Source organism: Stegostoma tigrinum, chromosome 25, assembly GCF_030684315.1.
Source record: "Stegostoma tigrinum isolate sSteTig4 chromosome 25, sSteTig4.hap1, whole genome shotgun sequence".
Taxonomy (NCBI): domain Eukaryota; kingdom Metazoa; phylum Chordata; class Chondrichthyes; order Orectolobiformes; family Stegostomatidae; genus Stegostoma; species Stegostoma tigrinum.
This window is the reverse complement of record NC_081378.1, coordinates 19,350,129-19,363,817: the sequence shown is the minus strand read 5'-3', so window position 1 is coordinate 19,363,817 and position 13,689 is coordinate 19,350,129. Positions and strand designations below refer to the sequence as shown.

The 13,689-nt window shown below is 43.4% G+C and overlaps 1 protein-coding gene across 1 annotated transcript in view; it reads right to left on the bottom strand.

The window, feature by feature from the left end:
- Positions 1 to 12,900, bottom strand: part of shank3a (SH3 and multiple ankyrin repeat domains 3a) — a 730,589-nt gene extending 717,689 nt beyond the window's left edge. Inside the window, exons 1-2 of the mRNA XM_059654527.1 lie at positions 12,885 to 12,900; positions 12,329 to 12,575 (exon numbers count right to left, since the gene is read on the bottom strand). Coding sequence (XP_059510510.1) covers positions 12,329 to 12,575; positions 12,885 to 12,892 — 255 coding nt within the window. The 5' untranslated portion in view covers positions 12,893 to 12,900. The remainder of the gene's footprint in view (positions 1 to 12,328; positions 12,576 to 12,884) is intronic.
- Positions 12,901 to 13,689: the final 789 nt, after the last annotated feature.

Genomic DNA, 13,689 nt, shown 5'->3' with positions numbered 1-13,689 from the left:
TCTTGAAATCCATTCAAAGCTTTTAACACTTGCGTTCAGTATCTTATAGAAACTAACAACCTTTATTCGGACCCCATATCAAAGATAGCTAATACTTGAATAAGAGATAGTAGGAACTGCAAATGCTGCAGAATCTGAGATAACAAGGTGCAGAGCTGGATGAACACAGCAGGCCAAGCAGCATCAGAGGAGCAGGAAGGCCGATGTTTCAGCCCTAGACCCTTCTTCAGAAAGAAGGTTCAAGACCCGAAACGTCAGCCTTCCTGCTCCTCTAATGCTGCTTGGTCTGCTGCATTCATCTGGCTCTAATCCTTGAATAACTTCTTTTAACTATCAATCAAACTAGGTATTCAAAACCCCCAGCTGCAGGTTTGAAACTCAGTCAAGCAATCATAATAACTGGAGGCATATCAACAAAGAATTCTATTGAAACTCCTCAAACTGATGGCACTTTTTTTTCTCAGTTACACTAGATGGTCTGTCAATCAAAGCAATCCAGCAGATTTTTTTCTAATAAGAAGACTTTCATTGACAGCTTAAGCCTGTTCTTTTCCATATTTAAAAAGCAAAGGATGTCAATCACTTCAAAGGATGAAAGCCAAACAGATCTTATTTACCTTTCGAAGTCCTTACATCGATTCTATCATTGTCGACTCACACACTGTAGGTTATGAGCCTTGGAAGAGCCAAAATGGGGTCCGTTTCCAGTTCCCTACCTTTAGAAATCATGGCCTCATTTCCTACAGCAGAAGGGAAGAGCAGGATATTTGCACCCATTGCCATAGTTAGTGCTTGGCAGAGTCTTCGCTTCCATTAAAAATCCTGCCCAAAGTTTGAGGTCAGTGGCTTGTTGTTGGAACATCCTGACAAAGGGTCTCAGAGCTGAAATGTTGGGGAGAATTTGCCCATAGAGTGGGGACGTGACTGGGAAAATTTGGAAGATTGGGAGTTGTCTCATTCTCCAATATATTCTTCATTCTTCACACATTGCCAACACTACAGATTTTCCACTACTGGAAAATCTACCTCTAGTGATGGTAATGCAATTAAACTTTTCAATGAGTCACTCAGTAGCTACTTTCCCAGGATAATGGAGTTTACCAGTAAAACACACACAATGCCTGTAACACATCAATCTACAGGAAGTGCTCAACAGGTGAGGTCCATTTGTGGAATGAAAGAGTTAATGGGTCAAATCAATGAACTCTCCTCAGAATTGGAAAAAGAATTCTGCTGCCTGAAAGATGAGTCTGGAGGTTCTAACCCAAAATAACTGAACTCAAATGTAGACCAAAAGACGCAGCGTTCCTAAATTAAAAGATAAGATACCGTTTCTACAATTCTTCAATGCTACAGTGAGAGGTAAAAGAAATTGCTGTTTCACAATGAAAGGAGTGTTAGACGGCCAAAGAACAGTGGGATTGAAGAAGGCAGGATGGCACGGTGGCTCAGTGGTTAGCACTGCTGACTCACAGCACCAGGGACCCAGGTTCGATTCCACCCTTGGGCGACTAACTGTGCGGAGCTTGCACATTCTCCTGTGTCTGCATGGGTTTCCACCAGGTGTTCCAGTTTCCTCCCACAGTCCACAGTCCAAAGATGTGCAGGTTAGCTGGATTAGCCATGCTAAATTGCCTGTAGTGTTCAGGGATGGGTAGATTAGAGGGATGGGTCTGGGTGGGATACTCTGAGTGCCGGTGTGGACTTGTTGGGCCGAAGGGCCTGTTTCCACATGGTACGGATACTATGAAAGGGTACGTGTTGCATTTTTATCCTTGCCCAGGAAGATGTCAAAGAAGAGGAGGGAGTGATGCTTTTAAGTTGAGCTGAACAGGTGCATGTGGAGTTAAAATTAATTTTGGAGCCTCAGTAGAATGAATTCACAGCACAACAATGAATGTGAAACATTACTCCGCAAAGCCAGAACATCAATGAAAATCCCAAAGACCGGAGACAGAGGGATCTCACTCAGACTGTATAGTTTTATAGCCCTATCATCCGTTCAACATATGCCCAGTTCTGTGGATTATTACCTTTTACTTGCAGTGATCTGTACATATACAAGAGTTAACACATAGACACAAACAGGCCATACAACACCAGACAAGTCAAAACTGGTCTCTCTTACCCACCATGTGCTGTACACTTACAGAAGTCAATAGTGAGATACATTCCAGGCCATGTCATAACAGACACAAATGAATTATTCCCTTTCTCCTGCTACTTACTGCAAATCACGAGTTTAGTCTGGAATGTTCTCACCGTCTTTGGTAAATATCATCTATCTTTCTGTCTCCTAAACCCCACTGATTTTTTTTGCTGAGGTGAATGGGTACAGATTGACAAAACTTTGACATTTCCTAAAAGCAATGTCACAGTACAGAGGTTGACTTTACTGTAATACCCTGTAGCATCACACTCTGCCCATTATTGGCTTTGTTGCAGAATTGAATGCCATGTTGATGTAAACACAATACATCTTCTAACCCAACTTCACCCTCAACATTCACCACCACAACTCCCAACTCTTGTCCAGGTCTCAGTATGACCCAAGGTCTGCTGCAGGATCCCATTAAAACAGGCGAAATCTCCCCCAGTGAAACTGAAGCCAAATCATTTGCTTTTCCCTTTGAAGAAAATCAATGGCGAAAGAGAATTACTTTTGATCACTCATGCGTATCTCAGACACATCTCAAAAAGCTTTAAAAAACTTGAACTACTTTGTAGCACCGTGTCTGCTCTTATACTAGCAAAGTGGCAACCACTGCGTGCAGGGCCAAGATCCAAACAGGAATGAGGTGAATGTCCAGTTTGTCAGTCATGTGATAAGGGTGAATGACGAAGGAACGTTTCCAGGCAACTGGAACAGCTTCTGCATGTTCATGTATTGGCATGGAATCTTGAACATCAATCAAAGCATCCAAAAATGTCAGATAACAAGATGTAGAGCTGGATGAACACAGCGGGCCAAGCAGCATCACAGGAGCAGGAAAGCTGATGTTTCAGATCTAGACCTGGGCCCAAAACGTCAGCGTTCCTGCTCCTCTGATGCTGCTTGGCCCGCTGTGTTCATCCAGCTCTACACCTTGTTATCTCAGATTCTCCAGCATCTGCAGTCCCCACTATCTCTGATTTAAAAATGTCACCTGGATTTCACTTCTCATCCAGGCGATCTGGATTATGTGTATAACTCAGGTTTAGGATTCAAACCCTGAACCTTCAAATTCAGAAACAAATGCGTCACCAACTGAGGTTAGTTACTATGGTAACAGTAGGTACAGACATTGCCCAGCATCGGTGCATATGGACTGAAACCCCAAAACTTTATTGCTTCAGGTGATGGCCAACTATGTCCAAATTACATTGGATAAAGGAGTAGCTCATCTCGAAGTGAGGACCAAGTTCCCAGAAAACTCTCATCTCGAATGGAGCAATTATTTATTAAAAACAATGGGTGCAGCCATGAGTTCTCCCTCAGTCATCGAGCTCAGGGTCTCCTCTGGTGATTAACTTGCACATTTAGGATTGCACTGGGATATCTGACTGTCAATATCATAAGATTCTAGGCTATAGATTCCATTTCGGATGTCTACTGTTGACGTGTATGGAACAATTTCCAACCAGGTCTACATTTTTAGCCCAATACATAAGACTGACCCCAGTCTGTCACTAAATTGTGATCTCACTCAAAAGCCACAAAAATGACCGATACAAGAATTGGCAATATCTTTGTTGGAATTAAACCATGTAACTGAAGCAAAATGGAGGAAGCTTTACCCTGTATCTAACCTGTGCTATATATACACTTGGAAAGAGAGTGTACTGGAATCTTTCATTTATATTAACCCATGCTATCCAGAGCTGATAGTCACTAATGCTCATGCTAAGTACCAAACTCCTTCAGGTATTGACCATTGCATATTACTCTATTTACGCAGCTCGGGTTTCAAACAGACAACATTGTGTTAGGATTTAAGCTGGTTTCTTGATGTAATTCACTGAACAAATAATGTGTCATGTGGGTGACACTAAGAAGGCAACACCTATCTATAGGAGATAGCAGCACGGTAAAAATCCCTCTATTTGCTCCATGTACAAAGTTGAATCACAACAGTGCAACATTTCCATTTTCCAAACCTGCCCGGATTGCGGCATTTCTGCTTTTACTATCTGTGTGCAACCCCTCATAGATAGTTTTAGTTTCAGCTGGGTTGTTTTTGACAGTGAGGTGGAGTGTAAAACAGCTGCGTCTCCCTCCTGAAAGGCCTAGAAATTGAACATGCAAGAAAGTGCCAACTGGTCACAGTGGTGGAATGATTGGGTGAGGCGGGCAAGGGAACAGTACAGCACAAAACAAAAACAAAAACTGCTGGAGAAACTCAGCAGAACTGGCATGATCTACGGAGAAAAACTGATTTGGCATTTCAGGACCAATGACCCTTCTACAGAACTAGGAAAAGGTGTGATCTATGTTGGAGGTCCGGGGTGGGGGTGTGGTGGGTGGCGGGGGTGGGGGGGGGGGGGTGCGGGAGGTGGTGGAGGTGGTCTGAGGAGTAAGCAAGTTGGTGGAGAGGGAACCGAGAGAGGGAGAAAGACAGTTAGGGAGACAAAGGGATGAGTAATAGCTAGTGCGAGAGAGGGAAAAGCTGATAATGGGGCCCACAAGTAGTCAATATCAGGACCAGGGCCTGGGGTGTGGGGCAGATAAAGGACATAGAAGGTGGAGTCCAGATTTCGATATTATTGGACTCAATATAGAGTCCTGAAGGTTGCAGAGTCTCAAATGGAAATCTTTGTGTGGTCTATTAAGTTTAATAATAGTTTTCAATGGATTTATGTACAAAACCTTCAATAATTCCCCTGCCCCTAACCTAACAGAAGATCATCACAGTAGGAGAGACAAATAAAACTTACAGGAACCCTGCAGAAAAGCTTATGCAGAGTCCTTAACCCATTGTAGCACTGAATAATGGTGCTGAAGTGCTTTTCTCTTGGTAACTTGAATAGGTATCACTACTGCCAGGTCCAGGGACAATCTCCATCCTTGGAATACAACAATTTAAAATTTATATAGCAATTTTATCAAAACAAACATTCTAAAGTGCTTAACAAGGGTATTTTACAACAAATTACAACAGGAGATATTCATTTGGTCATTAAAATTAGGTTTTAATGAATGAGAGCAGATGCATGGAAACACGAATTACTGCAAGCTCCACTCCAAGTCACCTACAACCCTGACAAGGAGCTGTTCCCCTGCTCCTTCACTGTCGCTGCGTCAAAGTCTTGGAACTCCCAACCTAACAACACCGACTTATCCCAAATGGACAGGCGTGATAGAGGAATGCAGCTCTTTGTCACCTGCCCAGGGATCAATAAAGACGAGCAACAAATTCTGGCTGAGCCAGCAGCACCCAAATCTTATGATTTTGTTTTGAAACAGGAAAGTGAAATGGAGATGTGTTAAACAGATAGATGAGTCTTAAAGGGATCCAAGAATCAGTTTTAATTTACACATGGCTTAAAGGGCAGGGTGCAAACACATGGCATGTGCAGCAATGAAGCAGTCCAGTCTCATATTTTTAGGGGATAGTCCTAATTGAAGTCCAGGATGGTACCCATCAGTCAGGGGTCCAGGCACAATCAGTTCAGGACATCTTCCCTTCACAATATCTGGATGTGGGGTAGGCCCTATCAGACTGAGATGGAGAGAAATTTCTTCAGTCAGTGGTGAACCAATGGAATTCTCTGTCACAAAATGCAGTTGAGGCCAAAACACTGAGTGCTTTCAAGGAGGAGTTAGATATACTAAAGGGATCAAACTGGGAACAGGGTACTGAATTGGATGATCAACCATGGTTGGATTAAACGGAGGAGCAGGTTCAAAGGGCTGAATGGCTACCCTTGCTCTGATTTCTTTTCTATTTCTATACCAGTCGAGGGGATTGGCCATGGTCTGGATCCGCTTTGGGTTTTATTGGGCAGGGGATCCATGTCGCTTTAGTTCAGAGTGTGAGGCACAGTCTGTCCCTGTGGTTCTGCAGGAGCCGGTGCAAGGCTAACTGAGTCCGGCGGCGGGGAGGCAGAGGGATCGGAGCATGTCTTCATTGGAGCTATCACATCATTTTGGTCATGGTGTGGGGGGGGGGGGCACAGAGTTGGGGGGAAGGGGTCAGTGAGCTGCAGTTGCCATGGGATTGAATCTCAATCGATTATCCATTTGGCCCTGTTGCCTTAGGGCTCTGGAGAAGGTCACAGGACAATTGTGAAAGGGGGCAGCAAGACTAGGAGAAATAGCAGTGCATGGCTGGGAAGGGCTTAATCCAGTGAAAAGCGGGGGATTGGGAGGCCGGAGTGTGGAGGGATAGGTGGTTTCTCTGCAATCAGGAACACCCTGGATTCAAGATGGGGGCGATGTATGACTACACTGGTACAGTGTCTGGGTTGGAAGGGTGAACAGGTGCAGGTTACTCTCCTCTATGAAGTCCCTCTAACTGCACACCTAGTCCATGCACTGTCGGAAGCCTAGAAACCTTTGGTAATGCAGCACAGTGTGCAGCCAAGATTGTACAGCAGGTTCTGAAATGGGCTTTGAGTGCGCACTGATAAAGCCAGTGAAATGAGAGAAATGGGAAAGCTGAGAATTTCAGATAAAGCACACAAATAGGAATCACACTAGAGATTCCCAAAGCAGGAAGGTTATTGCTCTCTGGTGAAGGGTCTAGGCCCGAAAAGTCAGCTTTTGTGCTCCTGAGATGCTGCTGGGCCTGCTGTGATCATCCAGCCTCACACTTTGTTATCTTGGATTCTCCAGCATCTGCAGTTCCCATTATCACAGGTTATTGCACATGGCTGAATTATCAAACTGAAAATATTCTTCTGGCCTTTCTGTGTTTCATTGCAGTCTGCACACATTAAATAAATGTGTCATTTTTATTTATATTTTAATTTTTATTTTACTCCAGCCTTTAAACACCAGTCATATTTAATAAAAGTCATTCACCCAAATGGAAACTCCTGTGGTCTCTGACTGCAGTTCCCATAATGTGTCATTGATTTGCTCTTCACAGGTACACTAGGCCTCATGGTCTGATTTGCTTATTACATTGGGCCAGTGCCTGCTTGGCTCTATCATTGGCACTCCTTCCTTCTTTGTCAAAACCATCCACTCTGTTTATTAATGCATTTCATCCAAGTCATCACTCCTAGTGTAGTGGTGAGGGATTACTGCACTGTCAGATGTGACATCTTTTGAATGAAATGCTAAGTTGAACACCCATCCATCTGTTCACATAGAACCTTTTAATATCTGTCTGGATCTTGGAGGATTAGCAGTATCTTCAGATAGCCTTACTGACGTTCTTTCCTCATTGAAAAACAAATTGACCACATGTGGAATTCACTGCATTTCTGGGATCTTGCTAAGCAGAAAGTGCCTGACCATATGCTCACAGAGGAGCAATGATTATAGTTTTGAAGTCGGAGAGCTGTAAGTTTTTTTGAGAGATGCAATAACAGTGAGACTCAATTTAGCTAATTAAGACAGTTAAAGGATTCACTTGTATTTAATTGTCTTTCTGATTGAGCCCAAGTTTCAGAGATGCCTATAAAGATATCTCTCCCCCACTTTCACCATCAGCATTCCTCAGAAACAGTCCCCTCCATTACAATGTTCCTGTGCAATCAGAGAAGGTGTTGCATTTTCATCTCCCTTGTTACTGGCCAAAGCCCTAAAACAAACCTTACATCTGAAGCAGCATTTTACTCGTACTTCTTTCAACCTAGTTTACTGCTCACAATGGGACTTCCTTTACACTAATGGGATCAAACTGAGGCTGGGTAACCACTTTGTGGAACACCTTTGCTCTGTCCAAAGGAATAACCCTGACCTTCTAGTTATTTGCCATTTTAGTATAAACCTCCTCGCTTCCTTGCTAACATTTCCATCCTGGGCCGGTTATTGTTTCAACAAAGTTTAGTGCAAACTGGAGGAACAATTTCTAATTTTCTACTTAGATGCTTTACAGCCTCTAGGACTTGATACTGAGTTGCACATCTTCAGAATATGACCAGTTCATTCCATTTTTCTTACATCCCCACCCTCCCCTGGGCATGTCTCATTGGCTTCGCTCTCAGTAGAACAGACCCATTTACTCCCTTTCACAGCTGCCATTTGCATCTATTTTACAAGTCCATCTCTCCTTTACCACTATTGTCTTTATCTTTGTCTTTTGCTCTGGACACCCTCACAATCTGTTCCACTTGCTCCTCCTCCCCCTCTGTTGCTGCTTTAAAAAAACATAATTTTCCAGCTACTTTCAGTTCCAAAGAAGTGTTAGAATAGATCCAAAATGACAACTGTTTCTCTCTCCACAGATGCTGTCAAGCCTGTTGAGTTTTTCCAGCACTTTATGTTTTTATTCCAGATCTTTCCAACATCCACAGCATTTTGGCTTCTATTCAACAGAGATCCCTTTCTCACTTTAATTGATTAGAAGTTGCACTGGCTGTGAAGTAGTAAAGAGGCGCAAATTGTTTAAGGCCCAATGCACACAGGTCAGCTGAAGCTGTTGACAGACATGGAGCAAACACTATGCATTGGGACAATTAACAGGGATAGTCCTTATTTGGAATGTGAGATATCTAACTGTAAACTATCTGGCCACAGGTAGTGGTCCTAAGGAGAAAAAAACAGTTAAAGAAAACAGCAATACTTGGAAATGAATGTACTGTTTGTACTGGAGTTCCATTTAGAAGTGTACTAGACAAGTCAGAGCAGTATGTGTCATTTGCAAGTTTTTCAGCTTCTGTGACTCCCAGTTTTGTTCATCGTGAGCTAAGAAAAAACAAGCCTCCTCCACGATAGCTCTCAGCATTTAAATCAAGGACACCTCGAAGTGAAGCTATCATCCCGATACAATCTCAGCTCCAAATTCATTTTATTGGAAGAAGTGAATCCACTACAATGCATGAGGGATCTCCATGGATACCCATGAGTCAGCACATCTGATGTCATATGCTGGATTATTAATATCAAGAGGAGGCTCCCCCTGGTGGCTCAAGATGTAAATGAATTGCATGAAGCTGTCAATATGTGGTTCTAGTTCTTGACAATGGGTTGCATCCCATGACAGCAAGTAATTATTTAATCGACCTGAAATGTACTAGAAAATGACCATTAAAAGATTGGCTCCTTATATCTCTTCCGGCAAGTAGTTTAATTATTGCCTAAATACTACCTCAAAGCAAATAAGAATATATTCTGTGATAATGGGAACTGCAGATGCTGGAGAATCCAAGATAACAAAGTGTGGAGCTGGATGAACACAGCAGGCCAAGCAGCATCTCAGGAGCACAAAAGCTGACATTTCGGGCCTAGACCCTCTCTGATGAAGGGTCTAGGCATGAAACGTCAGCTTTTGTGCTCCTGAGATGCTGCTTGGCCTGCTGTGTTCATCCACCTCCACACTTTGTTATCTAAGAATATGTTCCGATGTGTTTAAGAGTTCAGTGGCCCTGCACATCATGTAAGAACACTTGACTTTGCTATGATGCCCTCCACTGTTCAAAAGCTTGTCAATACCTTTGGCAGAAGAATGGTCACCTGGATGATGCATCATGAATCTGCCAGTGTCAGCAGCACTGATCCCACTATTTTCTAGTTACTTAAAGCAAACCATGAGAATTTAAAAATTGATGCATTAACGAGAGCCAATGTAAGTTAGCAAGAACGGGGATTAAGGGTGAACAGAACTGGTGCTCTTTAGAAAATGGAAACAGAGTTTTCATCAAAGTCAGGTTAATGAAAGATGGAAGAGACTGGGACAGCATTTATAAAGTCAGGTCTACAATTAAAAGCATGAATAATGAGTCAGATAGAGAACATAACTCCATTCACATGAACACATTATTCCATCAAACACTCCCATACTCGTTAAGTATGTCTTAGCTCCATCTACATTACATGTTGAGACTGTCAAAAAAAAAGGCACAGTTTGATACAATTCCCTTCACACTGGCCCATCAAACACCACTACTCTAATCGCAGGCAGCCACTTTTACTGGTCCCCTCTACTAGTTACCCCATTTCCTTCAGAATTTGTCTTTTGGGTTCTGAACATAATTCTGTGCACAGATGACAGTTATTTTTTTTCCTTGAAGAGGATTTGAACTGAGTCTGAGAAGGTAGAAGCATCCATTTTTCTATTTAAACCACAGCCACATTGAGAGAGGAGACTAGTTACAAATGATGATTGATTAAACCGATGAATGGGGTTACAGAAATTGGTTACTTTGCAGTTATTAGTGCCGACTGAATCAATCCACAGTACAATATACAATAGAGAATTTACAATATATACACAGACCTTTTGACCAAATCTGCCTGGAACAGTTGTTACCCTTTACCAAAATTATATGCGTCACATTTATCTGCCCTATGCAACATGCTGTAACAATGCATCAGGACCATAACCCAGTAGTTGGATTATGAGCACATCACACCGGAAGCATACACAATCCCATCAGCAATTCTGCAATAAGCAAAATGGAGGCCTTTACTGTGACTGGAATTCAAGTTCTGTGAAGAGGGGACCATTGTCATTTCATGAGTGGGACATGTATGAAGTCTCAGTGGTGGGAATAGATAGTGGGAGAACACTACAGAAGCTTCTATTGTTTAGTGAATGGGGACACTCTGTGGAAGTAATCTTTGCTGCCAAGGAGATGACTAGTCTTCATGCCACCATGCCTCTTTTACCATCCATTCAATTTCTTTGTGCCCTACCCATTTATCCAAACACTTTATGACTGTAACCCCCTGAAAATGTGCCAGCGATAGTATTTTGTAAAAATAACCAACAATAAAATTCACAATATGCACACTCATGTCAACACTACATTTACATAGTAAAACCACTTGAGGCACACGCAGGAACAAAATTAGCCAAAATTTGACACTGAGCCTCTTGAGGTCAGACAGGTGGTTTAAAGAATATCTTTTTAAAAAGACAGATGTTTTAGGAAGTGGCCTGCACAATGGACAGCCTGGTCAGCAACAGTTACATGAACAGTTGGATGAAGAGAGTGGGGATACACAAGAGACTAGGATTGGAGGGATGCACACATCCCAGCGGTTTCTAGGGCTGGAGGAAATTACTGATGTAGGGAGGGCTCATGAAGGGATTAAATGCAACAATGAGAATTTTGGACAGGGAGTCAATCAACATCAAGGAGCACAGGGGTGATGGTGCAAGTTATAGCAAGCGATGAAGAATTTTGGATGCCCTCGTCAGAGGCTGAAAACTGAAAGCCCGACAGGAGAGCGTTGGAATGTGTGTGCGCGCAGGGTATGAAAGGCATGGATGAGAATTTCAGCTGGAACACAAAACCAGATAACTGTGAAAAAATAAATCAGGAAGAATACAATGTCCCACAATTCCTTCCTCCCCAGAATCAAATATTTGGCTCTCTGAAAGGCCGAACTGAAGTAATGTTCTTTGTGGTCAAGAAAAGCACTCTCAGAGCCACTGTCAAACCCCCTCATGTCAGAACTGAAGAGCAAACTGGGGAGAGAGGATAAATGCATTAAAAATAGGTAGCATGTGGAGAATTATGGTTTTAATCTTGCAGGTCAGTCCTAGAAAAAAAATGGTGTTCACAGAATTAAGCATTTAACTCTGGTGACATGAAATACAGTTCACTGTAAGATGAAGACCAGGGTGTTTTGTTTTAATTATCTCATAAATATATCTACCACACACTCTTGCAATGATAAACCTGCACGCTACTGGTCTTGCTACATCCAAGCTTGTAACATTCTCCCACTGATGTCACATCACGTGTACACAGGCAACCCAACCGGGGAATTACAAATTCAAGAGCGACCCAACGCACTTGTTAACACAGTTTAGTAAAGAAGGGGCATAAGCTATCACAGTTCCAGCTACAGTAAACAGGAAAGCCTTGAAACTCCAAGACTGCAGGGAAATTAGTGAGTAGCAAAGTGACTCTTTTCCAAAGAGTATCATTTATTCTCCATAGAAAACACACAAATGATGGGATTAATCACAATGCCAGGACAGCATTTCCCGGAGCTTGCAGTCTCTGGGTACAACACAGGTGTTTTATACACATGCTGTGCACTGTTAGAAGACAAATCCGGCAAACCAAGAGTTAAACTTCGGCTTCCCAGTTCAATACATGCAGAACAGACCTGAACGCTACTTTATGTAGCAAGTGCAGTGTCAGACCCACCCCTTCGCCGGAGAAGGTAACTGCATCTGTCAATTGCAGGGAAAATTACACACTGAAACCGCACATTACTGACCGTCTGCTGCAGGTCGGGGACCCCAATGCGAATGACCACAGTGCTGGGCGCGGGGTTGTCCATTTGGTGCCCGGTTTTAGCTGCTGTACTCGTCCTGATGGTGTGGTAGATGGTGTCCTCTCGGCTGAAACTCTCCTCGTCTTCGCCCTCGCTGCAGTTGCAAGTGTTCTGCTGCTGCTCCTCCTCATGTTTCCTGGCTGTCGGACTGAGAGGCATGCTCTGTGCGCTAACCATCGACATCACATCACTGGGGGGAGATAGAGAGAGGGGAAAAAAAACCACAGTGAAAAGCTTTTGGAAACCCGCGCACACACACACACACGCATTCACACCCACGCATTCTAACACAAATGCACATATGTGCACACACCGGACGCCCACAGTTCGGGACACTTGATCATACTCAAGTTCACACTCATCACACATTTTACACAAACACAGAAAGACTTCTTTTGCTCACACGCAGCACACGTACACACTCGCCAACATCCAAACACTCATTTATCTACACACTCAGTGTAAAAACTGAGATACAGACACAGGGCTCGATTCATACATATTCATACACTCAACGTCCATCTCTGTAGTTTTCAGCGCAATGGCATGTACCCAAGGTGGTACACAGGAGCGAATCACCTGACACAGAGCAGACAGATACGGGGGACATCAGGACACCCGGTCAAAGGTTTGGCCAAAGCTGGTGGTATTGTGAAGCACTATAAAAGGGCGGGGGGGGGGGAATGGAGAGATTTGTGGAAGGAATTTCCAGAGCTTGGCTCCTCCACACCCAAAGACACAATGCCAGGAGAGGAGTAGCCAAAATCAGAGGTGCTCAAACAGCTAGAATCGGAGGAACACAGAGACAGAATCAGACAGCACAGAGGTCCATTCAGTCTGTGCCAATCTACATTAATCTCACTTTCCAGCACTTGTCCCATAGCCTTGAATTCAATTTCAGGTGCACAACTATACGGGGGACATCAGGACACCCGGTCAAAGGTTTGGCCAAAGCTGGTGGTATTGTGAAGCACTATAAAAGGGCGGGGGGGGGGGGGGAATGGAGAGATTTGTGGAAGGAATTTCCAGAGCTTGGCTCCTCCACACCCAAAGACACAATGCCAGGAGAGGAGTAGCCAAAATCAGAGGTGCTCAAACAGCTAGAATCGGAGGAACACAGAGACAGAATCAGACAGCACAGAGGTCCATTCAGTCTGTGCCAATCTACATTAATCTCACTTTCCAGCACTTGTCCCATAGCCTTGAATTCAATTTCAGGTGCACTTTGTGCTCCTGAGATGCTGCTTGGCCTGCTGTGTTCATCCAGCCTCACATTTTATTATCTTGGAATCTCCAGCATCTGC